The 19,029-nt window shown below is 47.9% G+C and overlaps 1 protein-coding gene across 1 annotated transcript in view; it reads right to left on the reverse strand.

The window, feature by feature from the left end:
* The window catches only part of CCBE1 (collagen and calcium binding EGF domains 1), a 228,658-nt gene that overhangs the window by 26,589 nt on the left and 183,040 nt on the right, over window positions 1-19,029 (reverse strand). Inside the window, exons 3-5 of the mRNA XM_042961835.1 lie at window positions 7,170-7,222; window positions 2,896-3,030; window positions 564-716 (exon numbers count right to left, since the gene is read on the reverse strand). Coding sequence (XP_042817769.1) covers window positions 564-716; window positions 2,896-3,030; window positions 7,170-7,222 — 341 coding nt within the window. The remainder of the gene's footprint in view (window positions 1-563; window positions 717-2,895; window positions 3,031-7,169; window positions 7,223-19,029) is intronic.

A 19,029-nucleotide genomic window follows, 5' to 3' on the forward strand; every position in this document is an offset into this window, starting at 1 on the left:
TAGAAAGCTACAATTACTAGGAAAATTAGACCACCTGCCAGCCTAGATCTTTGGATTCAGACACAACGTCTAGCGAATGGGTACAAAAACGTCTCAACGCTCTCACTTCTCTTTTTATCCAATGATGAACCAGGTAACAAATGCATCTGGGCAGGTACGGGGCATGGACTGCACTTCAGGTGGCATTGATGTGTGTGGTTCCCGGGCATGGGAAGGTTTCCTGTCGATCTTCCACCCTTTCTCTGAGAGAACACAGGGTTTCTGGCCCCTTCGCTGCCCATCTGAGGTGGGTGCCAGCACGTAGCTAAGTTCTACCGACGGGGGCGGGAGCACAGCGCCTCCACTTGGTGGGGAGCTTCCTCAAATACACCCCGGCTCGCAACCCTCCCTGCTGGCAGGCTTTGCTCCGCTGGGGCTCAGCCTGATGTCCTCCTCCTCTCTCACCCAGATGCCGCCTGCCAGTCGCGTAAATGCCCCTTCCTGCCCGCCGCTCCCGGAGGAATGCTAGTGGTCTCCCGGGGGGGCTGCCCACCTCCTGGGGTGGCTTCGTTTGGACTACTCACCAGTGTCGTTGGGGTATTTGTCTCCCTTGGTGCACGTCCTCCCGTCGTCCTCCTGGATGTAACCCTCCCGGCATTCACAGCGGTAGCTGCCCACAGTGTTGACGCAGATGTGGGCGCACAGTGTCTCGTTGCTGGTGGCACACTCGTCGATATCTGGGTTTGGACCAAAGGCAGAGAAGCCTCCGCTTCAGAGAACTCTCTTCCAATGACAGGGGGACGTTGGGCTTGGCCTTCCTGTGAACGTCTGCAGGGGACCCTTTGCCAGCCTCCCTCCGAGAATGCTGGAATGAAGCAGGACGCTAGAAACAGGAGCCATCTCGAGGGGAGTGCCTCAGGCAGGGTCACCGTGGTGACAAGCCGATCAGTAATGGGGTTCTATGGTGGCCCTGCCACCACCAAGTCATGTGACCTGGTTCCCGCCCCACCCCCCCCCACCCCCCCCTCCGGTGCCTAGCCTTCAAAATTCCCACCTACAAAACACGAACGATGCCTGCCCGAAATACTTCACCGGGCAAATCAGGAGAGAAAATGAGATGATGGAGAGCAACGTACACGGAAAAGCAGGCATCAGAGACATGAACTTCTACAAGGACCCATGTGTGCCGAGGGCTTTTACGTTTCCCTTTACGGCTCTGGGTTCTGAGCAGCAGGATGGTGACCCAAGGTCAACTTTGGGTCAATGGCTCCTTCCCAGTTAAGAGAGGTAATGAAACCGGAGAAGAAAAGCCACTTCGGGTGAAAGAAAATAGTCACGATGGGTCTAACGGAGAGAGTTTTCCCCAGGAAATTTCGGTGTCATCAATGACCCAGACAGACCTCCCGTGAGCTGCGGAAACGAGCCATGAGCCCATCAAACAAGCCCTTCTCTGCCCTTGACCTAAGTGTGAAGCTGCCTCTACTGTCCAGGGGAGGGAGGGCAAGGTTGAAAGGAGAGAAACAGATGGAATTCTGAGCAGAATGCTCTTTTGCTGACCCCCATATGGGAAGCACAGGGTACCGTGGCTATCACAAACTCAAAGAAGAACCCTCACGCCTGGGACCGTGGAAGGACAGAATGGCACATCGCAGTCGCTATAAGAGGCACCGGTGGTCCCGGCTGCACTCATTTGGTGGTCTCCATCCTCCTCTTTGTCAGCGTGGGGTGCCACTGGGGACAAGCCAGGAGGCTACTGTCTACAACTTCTCTTAAATGGTACTTGCTAGAGTCCCCGCTGGGGCAGAGGAAGAGGGGCCACTCATCACAGTTCATTTATTCTCCACTTGGGACCGTCTGCCTGGCTCCTCAGTTCATCCTCCAGCTGATTCTCGAACTTGATGTGCACGTGAGTCACTCGAGGCATTTGTGTAAAACGCAGAATCCGGCCCCACCCCTCAGGCTCTGGAGGCGAGGCCAGGACCGTTTTTTTTTTTGCAAAAGCAAGAACCCCAGATGTTTCTGAGACAGGTTAGCCACAGGCTGACCGCACTCTGAAACACGTGGCTTCAGGGAACAATTCCCATCAACCTGTCTCCGGGACTTGCAAAGTGCGCGGCTGGAAAGCCAAGCCAATGGGGGAAGGAACCCGCTGGTGGCGAGGGGTGGCGCTGAGTTCTCTCAGCTGGGCTCCAGGTGGCTGGCTTCAGCTCCCTCGGACTCACTTCAACCTGCCTGCCACATGGTCTCTTCCTGGCTCCCAGCCCTCTCTTCCTAGTCTTCCGAGAGAACGTGGATTCTTACCTGCCTGTGCTTTTAACATTTCTGGCCGCTTACATTCTGCGTGACATTGTTCTGCTTTTCATTTGACGATGGTCCCCTTCTCCTGCTCTCATGTCTCACCGCCTGTTAGGACCTGACTGGTACTGGCTCCCTGAAGAATTCCTTGGCCGTGGTTGGTTTAAACAACCACAACGAGGGGCGCCTGGGTGGCTCAGTCGGTTAAGCGTCCGACTTCGGCTCGGGTCACGCTCTCGCGGTCGGTGAGTTCGAGCCCCGCGTCGGGCTCCGTGCCGACAGCTCAGAGCCTGGAGCCTGTTTCAGATTGTGTCTCCCTCTCTTTCCTCCCCTGCTCATGCTCTCTCTCTCTTCTCAAAAATAAATAAATAAATAAATAAATAAATAAATAAATAAATAAATAAATAAACATTTAAAAAAAAATTAAAAAAAAACCACCACAACGAAAGCCCGTGCCCGCTAGCTTTGGTACTAACACACCTCCATCTGGGTATCGGGACACAAGGGAAGAAACGAAGATCAAAGCGGCTCCTGGGGGCTGGTCCCACCCACGAAGAGTGTCCAGCAGAGGACAGAATCATCCCCCCAGGAGCTGGAAGATCACGTGTGGCGGCAACGCACCCAGGCAGTACGGCTTCTCCCGCTTCCGGTGTCGCTCCCGGTCGTACCGGTACCCCGGATAACAGGTACACAGCACTCGGCCAAAGTTATCCGTGCACTGCTGTTCACAGGGAGCCTCGGCACACACATCGTAGTCTGAAATAGACAAGCGTGAGCGCACATCAGCCTCAGTCATTCAGCAGCTGGGGGCGGGGCCACCGCGCCCGGGTCTGGAGCAGACCTCCTGGGCTGCATTCCGCTCGGGACCTGGGAAGCGTGGCCAGCTGTGCGTGGGAGGGCACGAACTCTTTGTGTAGCACAACAGGTAACTTAGTGCTCAGCACGGCCACTTAAATGCCAACGTCACCTGTGATCCTCCCCCGGGTCACCTCTTCGCCCTCTGGTGTCTGTCCCTCATCTAGAGAGCAAAGACGTTCTAGACGGCCGGGCCCCCGCGACATTACCTGGGGGCCTGTTTTGTCTCTTTCGCCAGCTGCGGTAGAGACAGGGGATTCCTTCTGGATGCACACTAAAAGAGAGGCCGGGCCTGGTGAGGGGCGTGGGCATCACAGTGTGAGGAGGGCAGGGGCTGGCAGTCAGGCGGGGGCAGGAGGAGTGTGAGTGGGGCTTGGGAACAGAGACGGTGTGGGCGCTGCAGAGCTGGGCCCCCCAGTGTGTTGTAGCCGTGTGTGCCCAGGACCGACCCCACGTGCCGAGAAGGGGCTGGGTGGGGTCGAGTGGCTGGAGATCTCCGAGCAAACTGGCGTGGATGCCCTCTTAACTTGAAAAGAATTAAAGCATCTCTTCCGCCCAGTCCTTACAAACGTATCTAATGAGCCTCTGAAGGGACTCCGGCTGGGAGTCGGGCGCTCAGGCTACATTTTTACCTCCAGACTATATCCAGCATCTCAATCACTGCACTCTCTTCCCCGGGCGCTGACATAGATAAACGATATTTGGATGCGGAGTAAGCCTGGCTTTGCTCGCCCGCCACACAGGAAGGCGGGATGGGTGGGTCTGTCAGCCCGCGACGCAGGCGGGGTCAGTGTGACAAGGAGCATGTCATTCTTGCGATGACCTGGGAAGCTGCCCTTGCTGCAAATCCCTTCCCCTGCAAACTGGGATTCCAGGCCTGCTTTTCCGGCACGGGTTGGGTTTCCTTGCCGAAAATCGCCTCTAGGCGGCCCATGTTTTGTGCTCTGCCTTGTTTGCTGAATGCCTACACCCTGTAGCAGGCCCCACTGTAGGGGCCACGCAGCCTCCTGGTGGAGGGTCCAGGTTCTGGAGCCAGCCCTCCCAGCTCTGCTACTGTCTCTGTGACCTCGGATCCTTTAAGCCTCAATTCGCTTACCTGTAAAAGAGGGGTAACAAGAATACCGACTCAGGGTGCTCTTCTGAAGGTAAACCCGGATGACGCATGAAGCACCGTGCCTGACCCACAGCAAAAGCTTCACCCTGTTCTTCTGCTTCCTTTATGGCTTCACTGTGACGATTGTTTGGGTATCTGGCAAGGACCGTGTCCCCTAGAGGAACTGGCACTACTCTCTTCCTACAGTTTATGCTCAATAAATAACTGTTGGACTAGAACAAATGAGATTACTCTATCACTCTGGCCAATCAAAATAACACAGCAGGGCGTAGCAAAGCACGTCTGGTTGGCCAGCATTCCTCAACTCTGCTGTGGTAGGGCAGAAGCGGCCATAAATACTCAAGTGCGTGAGTGTGGTTGTGTTTCAATAAAACTTTATGTACAAAAATAAGCAGTGGGTCAGATTTGGCCCACAGGTTGTTGACTTTTGACTTAGAGCAACAAATAGGAGACAACTTTTAAATTGCAGCTTCTACTCAGATTTGGTTAAACATTCTAGTCTCTTTACCACCTGTGATGGTTCATTTTATGTGTCAAATGTGGGTAGGCCACAGTACCCAGATATTTGGTCAAACACACTCTTAATGTTTCCGTGCAGATGTTTTTTTTTTGTTTGTTTTTTTGTTAATAGATGGGATCGACATTTAAATCAGTAGACTCTGAATAAGGCAGATTGCCCTCCAAAAGGTGGATGGGCCCATTCAATCAGTTCACGGCCTTACTAGAAAAAAAGACTTCCCCCACGGAAGAGGGAATTTTGGTGGCAGATGGCCTTCTGATTCAAACTGTAACTTTCTGCTGGGTCTCTGGTCGACCGTACGGACATTTGATTTGCCAGCCTCCAAGTAAATCCTTAAAATGAACCTGTTTCTCTGGAGAATCCTAACTGATACACTTATCTTTTCTGAAATTCTACGTTTATACTTTGCATTCTTGGTGACAGAAACCTTGATGACTCAAGAGATCTTTAGTAAGACAGACAGACACACACACACACAGACTTATTCCCACAGATTAAAACGCTTAAATGTTCCAGTGAAAGCAACAGAGCAGAGTGTTATCATGGCGAGGCTACGTTAATCACAGGTGTCACAGACTCACTTGAGGGTGAGGGGCGCTGCTTGTAGGCTCTGATGTTTGAAACCACAAGACCTAACATTTAAAGAAGATCTAAGTATGTGGTGCCCACGTAACCTGCTTTTAATCAGGTTGGGCAAGGTCTTTAGCTGAGATCTTAAAGTGATGGGTCCAAACTTAATTTTCTTAGTATCTGCCCAATTGCAATATAAAGGACACGGCTGGGGACTGGGACAAGCTGGCTGATACAAGAATGCGATTATTTGGACCTTTGTTGTTGTTGCTTTCCACCACGCTCTAACCCACAGAATTGGCTGGCAGTGAGACAAGTCTGTCTCGGGAAGACCCAAGGCCACATACACCATCGTTATGTTAAGTGATTTCCTAACCACTCTTCCTAAAGCAGCTTTCTCCCCAGCTATGGTTTAGTGAATTCTTCCACCCTTTCACCGAAGAGAGCCATACACGGGAGGGATTCACTTATTTCTGACAAAGAGCCTGCTCTCTAGGAGATAATGCAGCATGAGTTGGCTCGGCTGGGCTTCTGGTCTTCCAGAAGCCCTCTTCCAGAGATCTGGCTTCTTGGGTGACAGTGAAGAAACCTCTTTCTCATTACCCTCCCGCCTCTCCCCAGCCCCAGGCACACTGATCTCGCGCTCTCCAGACAGGGCTTTGTGTTTCCTGGATCAGCGCGGGAATCCTTTGCAGCTCTCTTCCTCCTATTTGTGTAGGCCCCGGGCAGCCGGGGCTCCTTGGTAAGCCGGCTCCCCCTCCTTCTGGAGACCACCTCGAACTGCTCTGGTTCTCTGTGCTGTGCGCCTGCTCCAAACGCTTGCAGCCCCGAATGCCTCGACCGCACATATCACAGTTATTATTAAACACAACAGCAGCAACCGCTATTTATCAAGCACTTAATGAGAGCCAGCCTCTGTTCCAAGTATTTAACATGTGGTAATATTCTTAAAACAACCACGAGCCAACTACAAATACTTTCCCACAAAAACTAAGGTAGGATTTGAATTGTGGACTGAATGTCTGCATCCTCTTGACATTCGTATGTTGAAATCTTAACCTCCAAGGTGACGGTATTGGGAGGTGGGGGCCTTCGGGAGGTGCTTAGATCATGAGGGTAGAGCCCTCACCAATGGGATTGATGCTTTTATAAAAGAACCCCCAGAAATCTCCCTTGCCCCTTCTGCCGCGTAAGGACACAGCAAGGAGATGGCAGTCAATGAACCAGGAAGCTCTCACCCGACGTGGAGTTTTCCAGCGCCTTGGTCTTTGGCTCAGCCTCCAGAACTAAGAGATGAGCGTTTGCTGTGTAAGGCACCAGACTATGGTATTTTTGTTACAGCAGCCGGAATGGACTAAGGCAATACGGAAAGTGGAATTAAAATTCAGGTCTGACTCCATGCAACCTATACCCCATCTCACCAGTTTGAGGGGGTGTATGCCCTGAGAGCTGGGCACCTGCTGCTTCCACTGCTCTATGCCTTTAGTGCTGGGCTGAGCAGAGTGTTTGGAGGGGCTTTCAGTTCAGCATGTGGAAAACACAGAGGTCAGGAGGACGTGTGTGCTCTGTGTATGAAATGCTGATGAAGGGATGATAGCTTCTTCAGCTTAAAAAATCCTGAAATAGAAATACTCAATATAGGTGTACCTGTCGGGTAACGATGGAGCTGGAGCATGCTATGTGTAGCCAAACTGGCACTAGAAGAATCCAACGCCAGAAGAAAACGGAAATCACACGCAGATAATCCACGTACATTCTACGTACATCGGAACTCTACAGACACCTAGCGATTAGTCACAAACAAGGTGAGAAGACATAATCTTTTACATTACGTACCTTCTGGGATGCATTGTCCAAGAACAAATTTATACCCTTTGCAGCATTTTTTCCTAAGAAACAAACAAAAGTGTGTTTTAAATGTGACGTCAGATTAAGAATATAATTCTTTTCAGGGGTGCCTGGGTGGCTCAGTCGGTTAAGCATCTGACTCGATTCTGGCTCGGGTCATGATCTCACGGTTCGTGAGATTGAGCCCCACGTTGGGCTCTGGGCTGACAGTGCAGAGCCTGCTTGGGATTCTCTCTCCCTCTCTCTCTCTCTCTCTCACTCTCGCTCTCTGCCCCTCCCCCCACTCACACGCAGGCTTGCTCTCTCAAATAAACTTAAAATATATGTATAATATATATTTATAATTCTTTTCAGTTAGTGATTTGTGCCCAGGAAAAAGTGAGGTATAAGGGAAAGAAGGGGTTGGGTATTTTTTTTTTTTAATGTTTATTTTTGAGAGAGAGACAGACACAGAGACAGAGCTTGAGAGGGAAGGGCCAGAGAGAAAGGGAGACACAGAATCCGAAACAGGCTCCAGGCTCTGAGCTGTCAGCACAGAGCCTGATGCGGGGCTGGAACTCACGGACCACGAGATCATGAGCCAAGCCGAAGTTGGACGCTCAACAGACGGAGCCACCCAGGCGCCCCAAGGGGTTGGGTATTTTTAAGGAAAGCTGAGATAGAGATATAAAGGGAAAATATAATCAACAGCACATGACCACATGTTCCAGTAGCAGAAGGTCCTTTTTTACCACATAATATATGGAATTAATCACTTGAATTCTATAAAGTGGATTAATTCAGAGACTTCAAGCTACTTGTAGCAGATGACCAGAGGCCTACAGGATATAAAGAACTTTTACATAAAGGATAGAAAGAAACTTTGCATCCTGAAAAGGAACTCTGAGGCTGGCCGGGCCCCTCATGCTACAAGCCAAGGATTCACGTGACTTGCCAATTATAACAATTTGCTAATAATATATAACTAGGTAATTGTAACCTAATGATTGCAAATTATAATTAGGTAGCTGAGGCTGAAGCCCAAGCGGTCCCCCATTTGAAGGCTGGCTTCACCTGGACCACATAGGTACTAAAAGCTATCTAAATTATCTGAATTAAACAGACAAACAAACAGCAAACAGGCAATTCTAGCAAAAGTTTCCAAGACGTCCATCTCCGCCTGAGGTAGAGAAATGGCACCGTTCATTCAAAATGTAAACCTCCACGGGAAAGATGAGGTCTCTGGTCTGGGGTTTCAAGCTCTTAACAGACCGACCCCCTGCAGATAGAGAATATAAACTCAGGACAAAACAGAAGCAAACAACCGCTGGCAGGTTCTGGAGAGCAAAGAAAGGCAGGCAGGATTTAAGAGGAGAGCTGACATTTGGAACGAGGGACTAACCCAGGCTAACTTTCCTGCTTTTCAGGACTTTGGCCCGAGCGCCCATCACAGTTGCTACGTGGTGGGGAAAGTGAACACACAGAGAACCTGTGACAGGCTTCGGCCCGATCAGATGGAGGGCAAAACAGGGATAACCAGAGGTGTGAAAAATTCAGGGGAAATCCTGGAAATGAGAGTGCTGGAGGACAGGAGCCTTAAGTTCTGTGTATTAACTCTGCCCAGTCGCGGGGAAACCCTCACCCAGGCATGCGGGGAGCAGACTCGAAACACCCCAGCTAAAGGCCACACGGGCTGGACGAGGGTTGGGTTGACCAATGCCGACTGCGAGGCCGTTTGCACATTCCATCCATCCGAGTTGCTTGCCTGCTCCAAGAAAAGTATCAACGCTTTTTGGATGAATAAAGCAGGATCCAGGATCTCCGCAACAGAACTTGTATAAATGTGACCCATTCTCGAGGGAAAGACCATCAATGATGCCAACCCCAATTCCAGAGGTTGTGAGTATCCGACATTGCGTTAAAGCGGCTATTACGATAGTGTTCGATGAGGTAAGGGAAAAGGCACTTGTAATAAATGAAAAGGTAGGAGACCTAAAAGAAATAGCAACTGTGAAAAGAATGAAATATAAAGTCAAGAACTGGATGGGGCGCCTGGGTGGCTCCGTCGGTTGAGCTTCCGACTTCGGCTCAGGTCAAGATCTCACGGTCTGTGAGTTTGAGCCCCGCGTCTGTGTCTCCCTCTCTCTCTGCCCCTCCCCCACTCTTGCTCTGTCTCTGTCTCAAAAATAAACATTAAAAAAAATTAAAAAAAAAATTCAAGAACTGGAAAATATACGTATCAAATTACAAAAAAACTTGCTGGATGGGTTTAACAACAGAATGGTGATATGAAGTGGGAAAGAATTTGTGAATTGGAAGATACATGCACAGGAATTACCCAACTTAAAGAGAAAAAGTGATTTTAAAAAAGGCACCAAAACATCAGGGACTGGGGGGGGAGGCGGGGGGACAACCTCAAAAGGTCCAAGGTATGGTATGTGGAGTTCCAGAAGGCAAACACAGAGAGAATGGAGAAGAAAACAAATGTGAAAATGGCTGAAACATCCCGAATTTAGTGAAAAACATAAATTTACACACTAAAGATGTTTAGCAAAAGCCAAACAGGTTGAAGACACACACCCATGCATGCGTACGTCTAGAGATGTCATAGTCCTACTGCTGAAAAAAAAAACAAAAAAACAAACAAACAAACAAACAAAAAAAGAGAAAATCTTGAAAGCCAGCAGTGAAAAACTGCACATTCTATACCAGGAAAGAATGATCTGAATGTCCATGCGCTTCTCATCAAAAACCATGGCAACCACAAACAATGGCATGACATCTTTGAAGTGCTGAGAAAACAAACCGACCTGTCAATCCAGAATCCTCTATGCAGTGAAAAATATCCTTCGAGAATGAAGAGGAAATCAAGACGATTCAGAAAAAAGAAAACCAAGCATTCAACACCAGCAGATCTGGGCTATGAGAAATGCTACAGGGAGTTGTTCAGAATAAAAACACAGGGACCAGGGAGAAAAACCTGAACTTTTAGGAAGGGCTGAAATGCCTCGTATTTAAATGGTAAATGTCTTGGTACCTATATAAAACGTGATTTTTTCACGCTTAATTATTTCAAAGCAAAAACTGTATGTCCTTGTCTTGCAGGATTCATAACGCAAGTAAATGCAATCAACAGAATAATGGACCCACATGGTCCATAATGTAAATGGACCCACATGCTTACAAAATTTCTACACCACGTATAAAACGGTACAATTCTGACACTTCCCTTGCGGCAAACATTCCCCTTTGTTCTGGGTTTCTCGGGCCTCCTTACTTTTCCCTTCCCTTCCCCCTACCCCATCCTCCCCTACCTCCCAACCCCCCTCCCCCGCTGGGCTCCTAGAGAACTTCCCTTTACCACTTCCAAAATCAGTATGTTCATTCAGAGGCCAAGAATTAAGCTGGGGGCAGTGAATCTGCAAGTCTCAAGAATACAGCCTGGGATCTTTTGCTCTTTTTCCTTGACTATCAAGGTCAAACTATCATTAAGAAACACCCAAAACTATTCCTGAGCCTGGGTGGCTCAGGCGGTTAAGCATCCAACACTTGATTTTGGCTCCAGTCATGATCTCACAGTTCATGGGTCAGGGTCCCATGTTGGGCTCTGACCCAACAGCACAGAACTTGCTTAGGATTCTCTTCCTCTCTCTCCGGTCCTCCCTCACTCCTGGCTCCCTCTATCCCTCTCTCTCAAAAATAAATAAAACTAAAAAACAAAACAAAACAAAACTGTTTCTGTGTAACCATAAGAGAAATGAGATTCAAGGTTATTGCTATCTGAATGGTCTCAATAATTTGCATTTGGACATGCTTTCTAGGTGGAAGAGAAAGGCAGTTAAATATGGTCTCCCGCCTGGGAAGTGCACATCGCCTGTGGCCTTTCTATACCACGCGTGTGAGCCTATCATCTGTATGTTGTATTGAATACAAGGTCGGAAACCACAGATTTGGGAGATGAGGCATTCTCTAGGTCCTAAAGCAAATTCCTACCTTTGTCAAACGGTCAGAACCTTCAACCAGATTAGACAAGACCTTCTGAGAAAAATCCGGTACGCTTAGATGTATTTTTTCCATCGCATTTTAGTAAGACAGCAATTTAACAAAATTTATAAGGATTGTACTAAATCCATTAAAAACTTCTCAGATAATGTATTAAACATGCACACACAACTGATCTGGTAAGAGAACGTTCTGAGGCCCAGCTGGGTACAGCAACACCGCCTCCTTTCTCCCTGCAACCTTCCTCATGTGCAGTCCAGCTGCGGTAGACAATCTTACTTCAAAAGCATAATAAGTGGGCTTCCTTTATAAAGGACAGTAGCAGCTGGGACGCTCCCGAATCAGACCTGAATGAAATAATTCAGGGTCCCGTCCCCTGCAAAGGACGCATTTGCCTACCTGTACCTGTCCAATCAATATAGGTTACTTTGAATCTTTCCTCAGCATATTTTGTTACATATATCTGTGTGTGTGTGTGTGTGTGTGTGTGAGATTTACTGCTATGAATAACATGTGGCAGTGTTCAGAGTTTTCCTACAATTAGACGTAATCTCCCAACATTTCCAACTGAACTGTAATTTTACATGACAAGAGAAACCCATGGTGTACAAATTCAGGATGATGATTATTTCTAACAGAAGTAGAGGATCTACCTTGACGTTCCATAAAACTCTCGTTTTCCATGGTTTAAGAGAGTCCAAGTTCCTAACAACCAGAAAGAAAACTGCTTACTAGGGTATTCATTACAATTTTACAGTTTACTTACTGTATTACTTGAAGCTGTCCTATGGAAAACTAAGAGGAACAACAGTGCCCTAGATGATCTGAAACTCAAGTGAATCATAAGAAAGTTGGAATGGAGGGGAGACATGTGTTTTTGATATATCTTCGGGGCAACGCCACATTTAAACATATGGTTCTATTTGTCTGTTTCTATGTAAATGGCGCACCTAACATACAGCCGCTGAGAACTTTGATGGCATTTCAAAGTTCACGCACACGGATACAACCCTTACAATCTCTCTCTCTTCATCCAAGACATCCTACTTGGGCATTCTGATCTTTCTGAGCATTGCAAGAGCTTGGGGTTGTCCATTTAGTGGAGCCAAAAGTAACCTGTCATTTGCCTTGCTACAAAATTAAATAACACAGTGATTTGATAATGCTTTCAAAAGGCTACAGAGCCCTGTCGGGAGATCTAAGCTTCGGGATGGCCATGCTTCCTTTAAATACCTGCTCAGCCCAGAATTAACTTCCCCTTGGCTTTTTTTCTTAATTGCATACCTAACACCATCGCTCTGCTCGAGGCGAGGAGGTCTGCGACTTCACTGTACCCTCTTGCTTTTCGAGAGCTCCTGAAGACGGCATTATTTTGCAGGTCAAACACCCATCCAGCAGAAGTCACGATTGAAAATAAACGACGGAATATTCCAAAGTATAAAAACATAAACACTGGCTGCACATCTTACCCCATTTCAAAGATTACTTACTACACAACTTACGTATAACGAAGTTGAAATGGCCTAAGTGAGACCTCCTCATTATGCAACCGGACCTAACTACAAGCACGGCCGTGCGGTTTTTATCTTTAAGAAAAACAAACGAAGATGGGGAAAGCTCATGTGGACTTTGGGGGAGACGGCCCTTCGTGAGCCGCTTCATGTGGCAGAGCTCGGTTTTCCAAACGCAAAATGCCTTTCCCGTTTCTTGGCGAGGGGAAGTGGCGATTAGGTGGTTGTTACATAGAAAGGGCGACACCTGCTCACCAGGAAAGTCTGTGCAGGTTTCCCCTGGGTGCCCCAGAGCATTCACACACACACAACGTTGTAAATAAAAACAGCGCGGCCAGAAATACATCCCAGCCACCGAGCATGTGTGAGAGCTTTTGGAAGGAAAAACCGAATCAGGAAAATGACGGTGGCAGAGATAACAACATCGGACTGCCTGCTGTTAGTTATCAGATTCTAGAGAAGAATTAAAACCACCGCCACAACAAAAAACCTCCCTGCGGAATTAGAAGGGCAAGAAGGAACCTTGAAAGGTCAAGTGAGCTAGTAGGCAAGAGATATTTCAACACTCGTCCCACTGCAACAGTAAATTTCCCTAAGATTTATTTGGGGTTTCCTCTGCATTGCTTGCCTACACATGCACCAGACAGCTCAGATGTTTTGTTTGTTTTGTTTGTAATGAGAGGAAAAAACTGCACTTTTTAGAGTATTTCGGGGTTCTTTTTGCCCAGCTACAGGTAGTGGATGGAACGGTGGCTTTGGGGTCAAGCACATCTGGTGTTCGATTCTGGCTCTGTCATTTAAAGAGCTTGTGATGATGAGGCACCTGGGTGGCTCAGTCAAGTTGAGTGTCTGACTTCGGCTCAGGTCATGATCTTGTGGTTCGTGGGTTTGAGCCTCGCGTTGGGCTCTGCGCGGACGGGGGGGGGAGCCTGGTGCCTGCTTCAGATTCTGTGTCTCCCCCTTTCTCTCTCTGCCCCTCCCACCCTGTGTGCTCGCTCTCTCTCAAAAATACACATAAAAAATTAAAAAAAAAAAAGAGCCTGTGATAGGACTTTGGGCTTGTTTCTTAAACTTGTTGAGGCTTTAGATTCCTCGTGGATAAAACATGAATAACAGTATTTGCTTTCTTTTTCCAAAAATGGAAGAGAGGGGGAGGGGGAGAAAGGAGGGAGGGAGAAAATTTTGATTTCAACATGGAAAAGTAACATTTTTGTCCTTTTGTTTCACAAGCTAATGCCAAATAATGGGAATAGGAACTATAAATTCAAGCTGATAGTCCATAGTTTTAGGAGTATATTTCTAATATGGAGTTAGTTTATTAAAGTTTATCTACTTTAGATGGTGTGAGTAGGGGAGGGATAGGCAGAGGGAGGGAGAGAGAGAATCCCAAGCAGGCTCCGCATTGTCAGCACAGAGCCAGACGTGGGGCTCGAACCCATGAAACTGCAAAGTCATGACCACAGCCAAATCCAAGGGTCGGACACTTAACCGACTGAGCCACCCAGGTGCCCCTCCAATATGGAGTTAATATGAACACGGCCAGTGGACGGGAGAATGGGAAGTGATTTCGCAGAGCAGAGTGACTTCAAACCTACGTGCCTCCAGGGGCGGTTATCGTGGAGAAGCCAACTGGCCCCGCGGAGGCTCGGCCCCGCTCAGGAATCGGAGACACCAGGTATGGAGGAAGGTGGAGGCCAACAGACAGCAGGCCAACCTGAAGGTCTGGTGAGAAGGTGGACTTCTGGTTTCCTGACCCCGGGCTCCCTTTGTCGGATACCCTTCGTCCACCACCGCGAGAGGCAGAAGGAACGTTCCTTGGGGAAAACTGTACCCGAGGAGATCGACTGTCACACCAAGCCAGAGGCCCACGTGGAATATGCCCATGAGTAGATACTCCTGCCCACGCACAGAGTTTCCAAATATTTTTAAAGAGTCCCTTCAATGGAATAGCTCATTGCACAACAATGGAAGCCTCCCGGTGATGGCTTCTGAAGGCCCCGATGGCGGCTTCCGCGCATCTCCAACCAGTTAGTCCTAAATGAAGACAGAGGCGGCTGGGAAAGTGCAGAGCCCAGTCAGCGTGGTTGGTTTTCACCATCTAACTACTAACTACACTGCGACATGCCAGACGAGGGGTCCATAAGAGACTGACGCCAGGAACAGCATACAACTCCTGGGACTAAATTCAAAGCCTGAGGATTTCAAAGCGGTCCTGAATGTCTTTGTCAAACTCCTTCGAGTGAGGAAGTTTTCCTCTTTGTTTTAACCTTCTTCTCTTGGAGAAACTTTGATTGAGCTTTCCATGACTTCACATGAACTTCTAGAATGCCTCTTACACCAGATGCCCTGAGAACGGAACCCAGTAAAATGATTCATCTCCCATCGAGGCCTGCCTGGATCCAGTCCTGTAACCAGAAAGTGCTCCTCCCGGGAAAATGGAATAAGATCATGTTTACTGTAGCAATCAGTGAAGATTAAAAAAAAAAAAAAAAAAAAAGGGGCGCCTGGGTGGCTCAGTCGGTTAAGCGGCCGACTTCGGCTCAGGTCATGATCTCGCGGTCGTGAGTTCGAGCCCCGCGTCGGGCTCTGTGCTGACAGCTCAGAGCCTGGAGCCTGTTTCAGATTCTGTGTCTCCCTCTCTCTGACCCTCCCCCGTTCATGCTCTGTCTCGCTCTGTCTCAAAAATAAAATAAACGTTAAAAAAAAAAATTAATAAAACAAAAAAACCAAAAAAAACCAAACAAACCCATTTATTCATCTACATATAAACTTGCTCCTGCCAAATCTCAGTGACAACATGAAGAGACTCATAAGCAGTATGTTACATATCACGTGGTCTTATATGCACAATTACCGACGGCCAAGATCAAATGCAGAACACGCACGGCAAGTCCGCAAAAATTTAAACACAGAGTAACCACAGGATCCTACAATTGTACTGCTGCGTATATACCCAGAAGAATTGAAAGCAGACTCAAAAGACACATTTGTTCATAGCAACATCATTCACAATAGCCAAAGGTACAAACATCCCAAACGTCCCTTGGCAGATGGGTAAAGACAACGTGATACACACAGAGAACGGATTATTATTCATCCTTTAAAGGATCTTCTGACACATGCTATAACACGGAGGAAACTTGGAAACATCATGCTAAGTGAAATCATACCAAAGAAATATTGGAGAGAGAGATACAAATATTGTAGGCCTCCACTTATAAGAGGTGCCTGGGGCAAATTCTTAGGCAGAGAGTCGAACCGTGATGGCCAGGGGCTGGGTGAGGAGGGAATGGGGAGCTGCTCAATGGATACACAGTCTCAGTTTGGGACGATGAGGAAGTTCCAGAGACGAATGCTGCTGGTTGCACAACAATGTGAACGTGCTTACTGGCACTGAAATACACACCTAAGAATGGTTAACGTGGTAAATTTTACGTTGGATGTATCTTCCCACACATACACGAAAAGACTAGAGGAGGAGGGGAAAGCTGTTGAAGCCGTTCCTCTCACCATTAATACCTGGGGCATGGGATCATCTGGGTTTTAGCTGTGTGAATTACAGACAAAATATTTTTTAGGCATGTGAGGGTTATCGTTAGATGGGGCTAAGGTAACAACCAGAAGGTAGTTATTCCTACAAGGCTTCAAGTGATAATAATGTATTCATCCAACAAGTGTTCACCACGCATCTTCCAGGAAGACAGAAGAGCCGGTGGTTGGGGCCCTGGCCCCTGGGGATGTACCTCCTAGGTTTGAATCCCGGCTCTTCTGCTTTCCAGCTGTGGGGACCTTAGACAAGTGACTTAAAGTCCCCCTAACTCCATTTCCCCATCTGTAAAGAGGAATGATAATCGTGTCCACCTTGCTGGCTTGGTGTGCGGGTTCGATGAGTTAAGATGCATATGGAGCTCAATACAATGCTGGCTGCATGAAGTCCAACAGGGAACGTGCAAAGAAATGTGGTTTTCCTGTTGTGTCCCACTCTCACGCTCACCTTCAAGGACCCTGGTGTGTTTTAGAGGAGGGAGCAGGAGGGAGTCAGCGGCTGAGCCACGGTCTGGCTGCCCATCGGCTTGGCTTTGAAAAGAAGCCAGGGCTGACTGACAGCAGTACCGAAGCCAGTGTCTCGGCCGTTTCATTGCCACGGTCGTGCCTACACAAAGATGATCTTATCAGCTAGCAGGAGAACCCTCTCAGGCCACTAACACATTGCACTCCCCTCTATGTGATCAGTGTAATATCTGTTCTCCATGATGAGAGGCACGTGACCGGATCTCGTCTTGTTTGCTCAAAGCTGGCTCAGCAGCACTTGGGAGGCGCGGACAACTGCCTGGGCTGCGGGGCTGAGAACACGTGTAGCCACTTCGGTATATTGTTTCCGCCGCCTCCCTATCTCCCTGCCACATCAGCCATTCTCACAGGGTCAGGGAGCTCCACAGAGGGCATCCCTGAGTCCACACGGGTCCCGGAGACAAGAACCTGGGGCTGACTGCCTGCCTCTTCACCACGATGCCAATGCTACATATCTAGCTCTCTTTTCACACACTTTTCCCTCCTTCCCCACCTCCTCAAGTGAGTTTTCTACCCCACGAACCCTCATCGTCTTGCTCCCTGGCTGTCTTTTCCCTGATTCAAGAGAGAAGTTGGCCGTTTTTGAAACGTAAGGAAAAATGGTAACACATTGAAAAAGGTAGTTAGTTTGGCATTACCTTTGTATAAAAAAGATAAAGATAAAAACTGTATGCATCTGTATATTTATATACACATAGGCAAAAGATCTTTTCATTAAAAAAATAAAGATTAGGTTGGGTATTCATGGATCTCTTTACGTGGGTAAGATGTTTTTGTTTTTGTTTTTTTGAGATGTAATTGACCTATAACATTGTACCAGCTTCAGGTGCATGACATATCGATTTGATATTTGTATGCGCTGTGAAATGATCACCACAGTAAGTCAGGGTTTTTTTTAATGTATTTTCTGATTTTCCTTCAATGAACAGGTGCTAATTTTGTAATAAGAGAAAATAAAGGAAATAAACGAGAGGGATTTTTTAGGGTGTTTTGGTACATACGTTTTGAATTTTTAAAATTTATTTTAGAGAGAGAGAGGTGTGTGTGTGGGGGGAGGGGGAGAGAGAGAGAGAGAGGATATGAATCAATCTCAAGCAGGCTCCACACTCAGCAGGGAGCCAGAGGTGGGGCTCGATCCCACAACCCTGTTTATGAACTGAGCTGAAATGAAAAGTCGGACGCTCAACCGAGCCACCCAAGTGCCCCTGTTTTGGTACATTTCTAATGCCAGGCTTGGCAACAGTTTTGGAAACTGCTAGTTTTGAAAGTTGGCCAAGGAGTAGCAGTCATGAGCGCGTTTGAGAACAGTGCACATAGGCACCCACCCACCATGATTTACTTCGCCCGGAAACTCAAGACTTACATTTTGGACAACTAGGTTTCAGCCGAACTGATTCTGACCCAAGTCACCTGGAACCGATATAGGGCATTTATTAATGCCATAAAATTACTTCTGGGACTTAGGGCATCGTTTAGAAGGATGTTTGTCCTTTTTTCACATCAGAAAAACGGTTTAATAGAGGTTCGTCTGAAGGGAGGATTTTAAGAGAATGATTTTCCCCATTCATAAGACCTGTTTAAACCAACGAATCTCTAACGACGTTTATTCCCAGGGTTGCTAATTTTCAGAAGCACTGATAGCTGTGAATCGTGTCGTACTCTCTGTTCCATTGGACACGGACAGCGTGTGGAAAGTGGAGACCATTCCTTGCAGAGATATAGTTCACCATATGCAGTGACACTGGGGGGCCCAAAGGCCTAGTCCCAGATGTATTTTTATCCTATCAACCCTCTGAGCATCCAAGGGATGCCTGAATGGTTATTAATAATCTGTTCCTGGGGCGCCTGGGTGGCACAGTCGGGTTAAGCGTCCGACTTCAGCCAGGTCACGATCTCGCGGTCCGTGAGTTCGAGCCCCGCGTCAGGCTCTGGGCTGATGGCTCGGAGCCTGGAGCCTGTTTCCGATTCTGTGTCTCCCTCTCTCTCTGCCCCTCCCCCGTTCATGCTCTGTCTCTCTCTGTCCCAAAAATAAATAAAAAACGTTGAAAAAAAAATAATCTGTTCCAACGGCATTCACCAAGAAAATCAGACCTTCAAGCAATGAATTGTTCAAGATCAACCGAGCAATACAAGAAGTCATCCACGGTGGTTCCCAAAGCATTCCTGAAGTCTTCTGAAGTTTCCTGACAACTCCTCCACCTTCTCCTCCCACCCTGGGCTCCCTGTGCAGCTCAGCCAGCGTTTTCTCGCTGCTCTCTCTTCTTCAAAGGCTGGGTTCAGCTTCA

The sequence above is a fragment of the Panthera tigris genome, chromosome D3, assembly GCF_018350195.1.
Source record: "Panthera tigris isolate Pti1 chromosome D3, P.tigris_Pti1_mat1.1, whole genome shotgun sequence".
Lineage (NCBI taxonomy): Eukaryota > Metazoa > Chordata > Mammalia > Carnivora > Felidae > Panthera > Panthera tigris.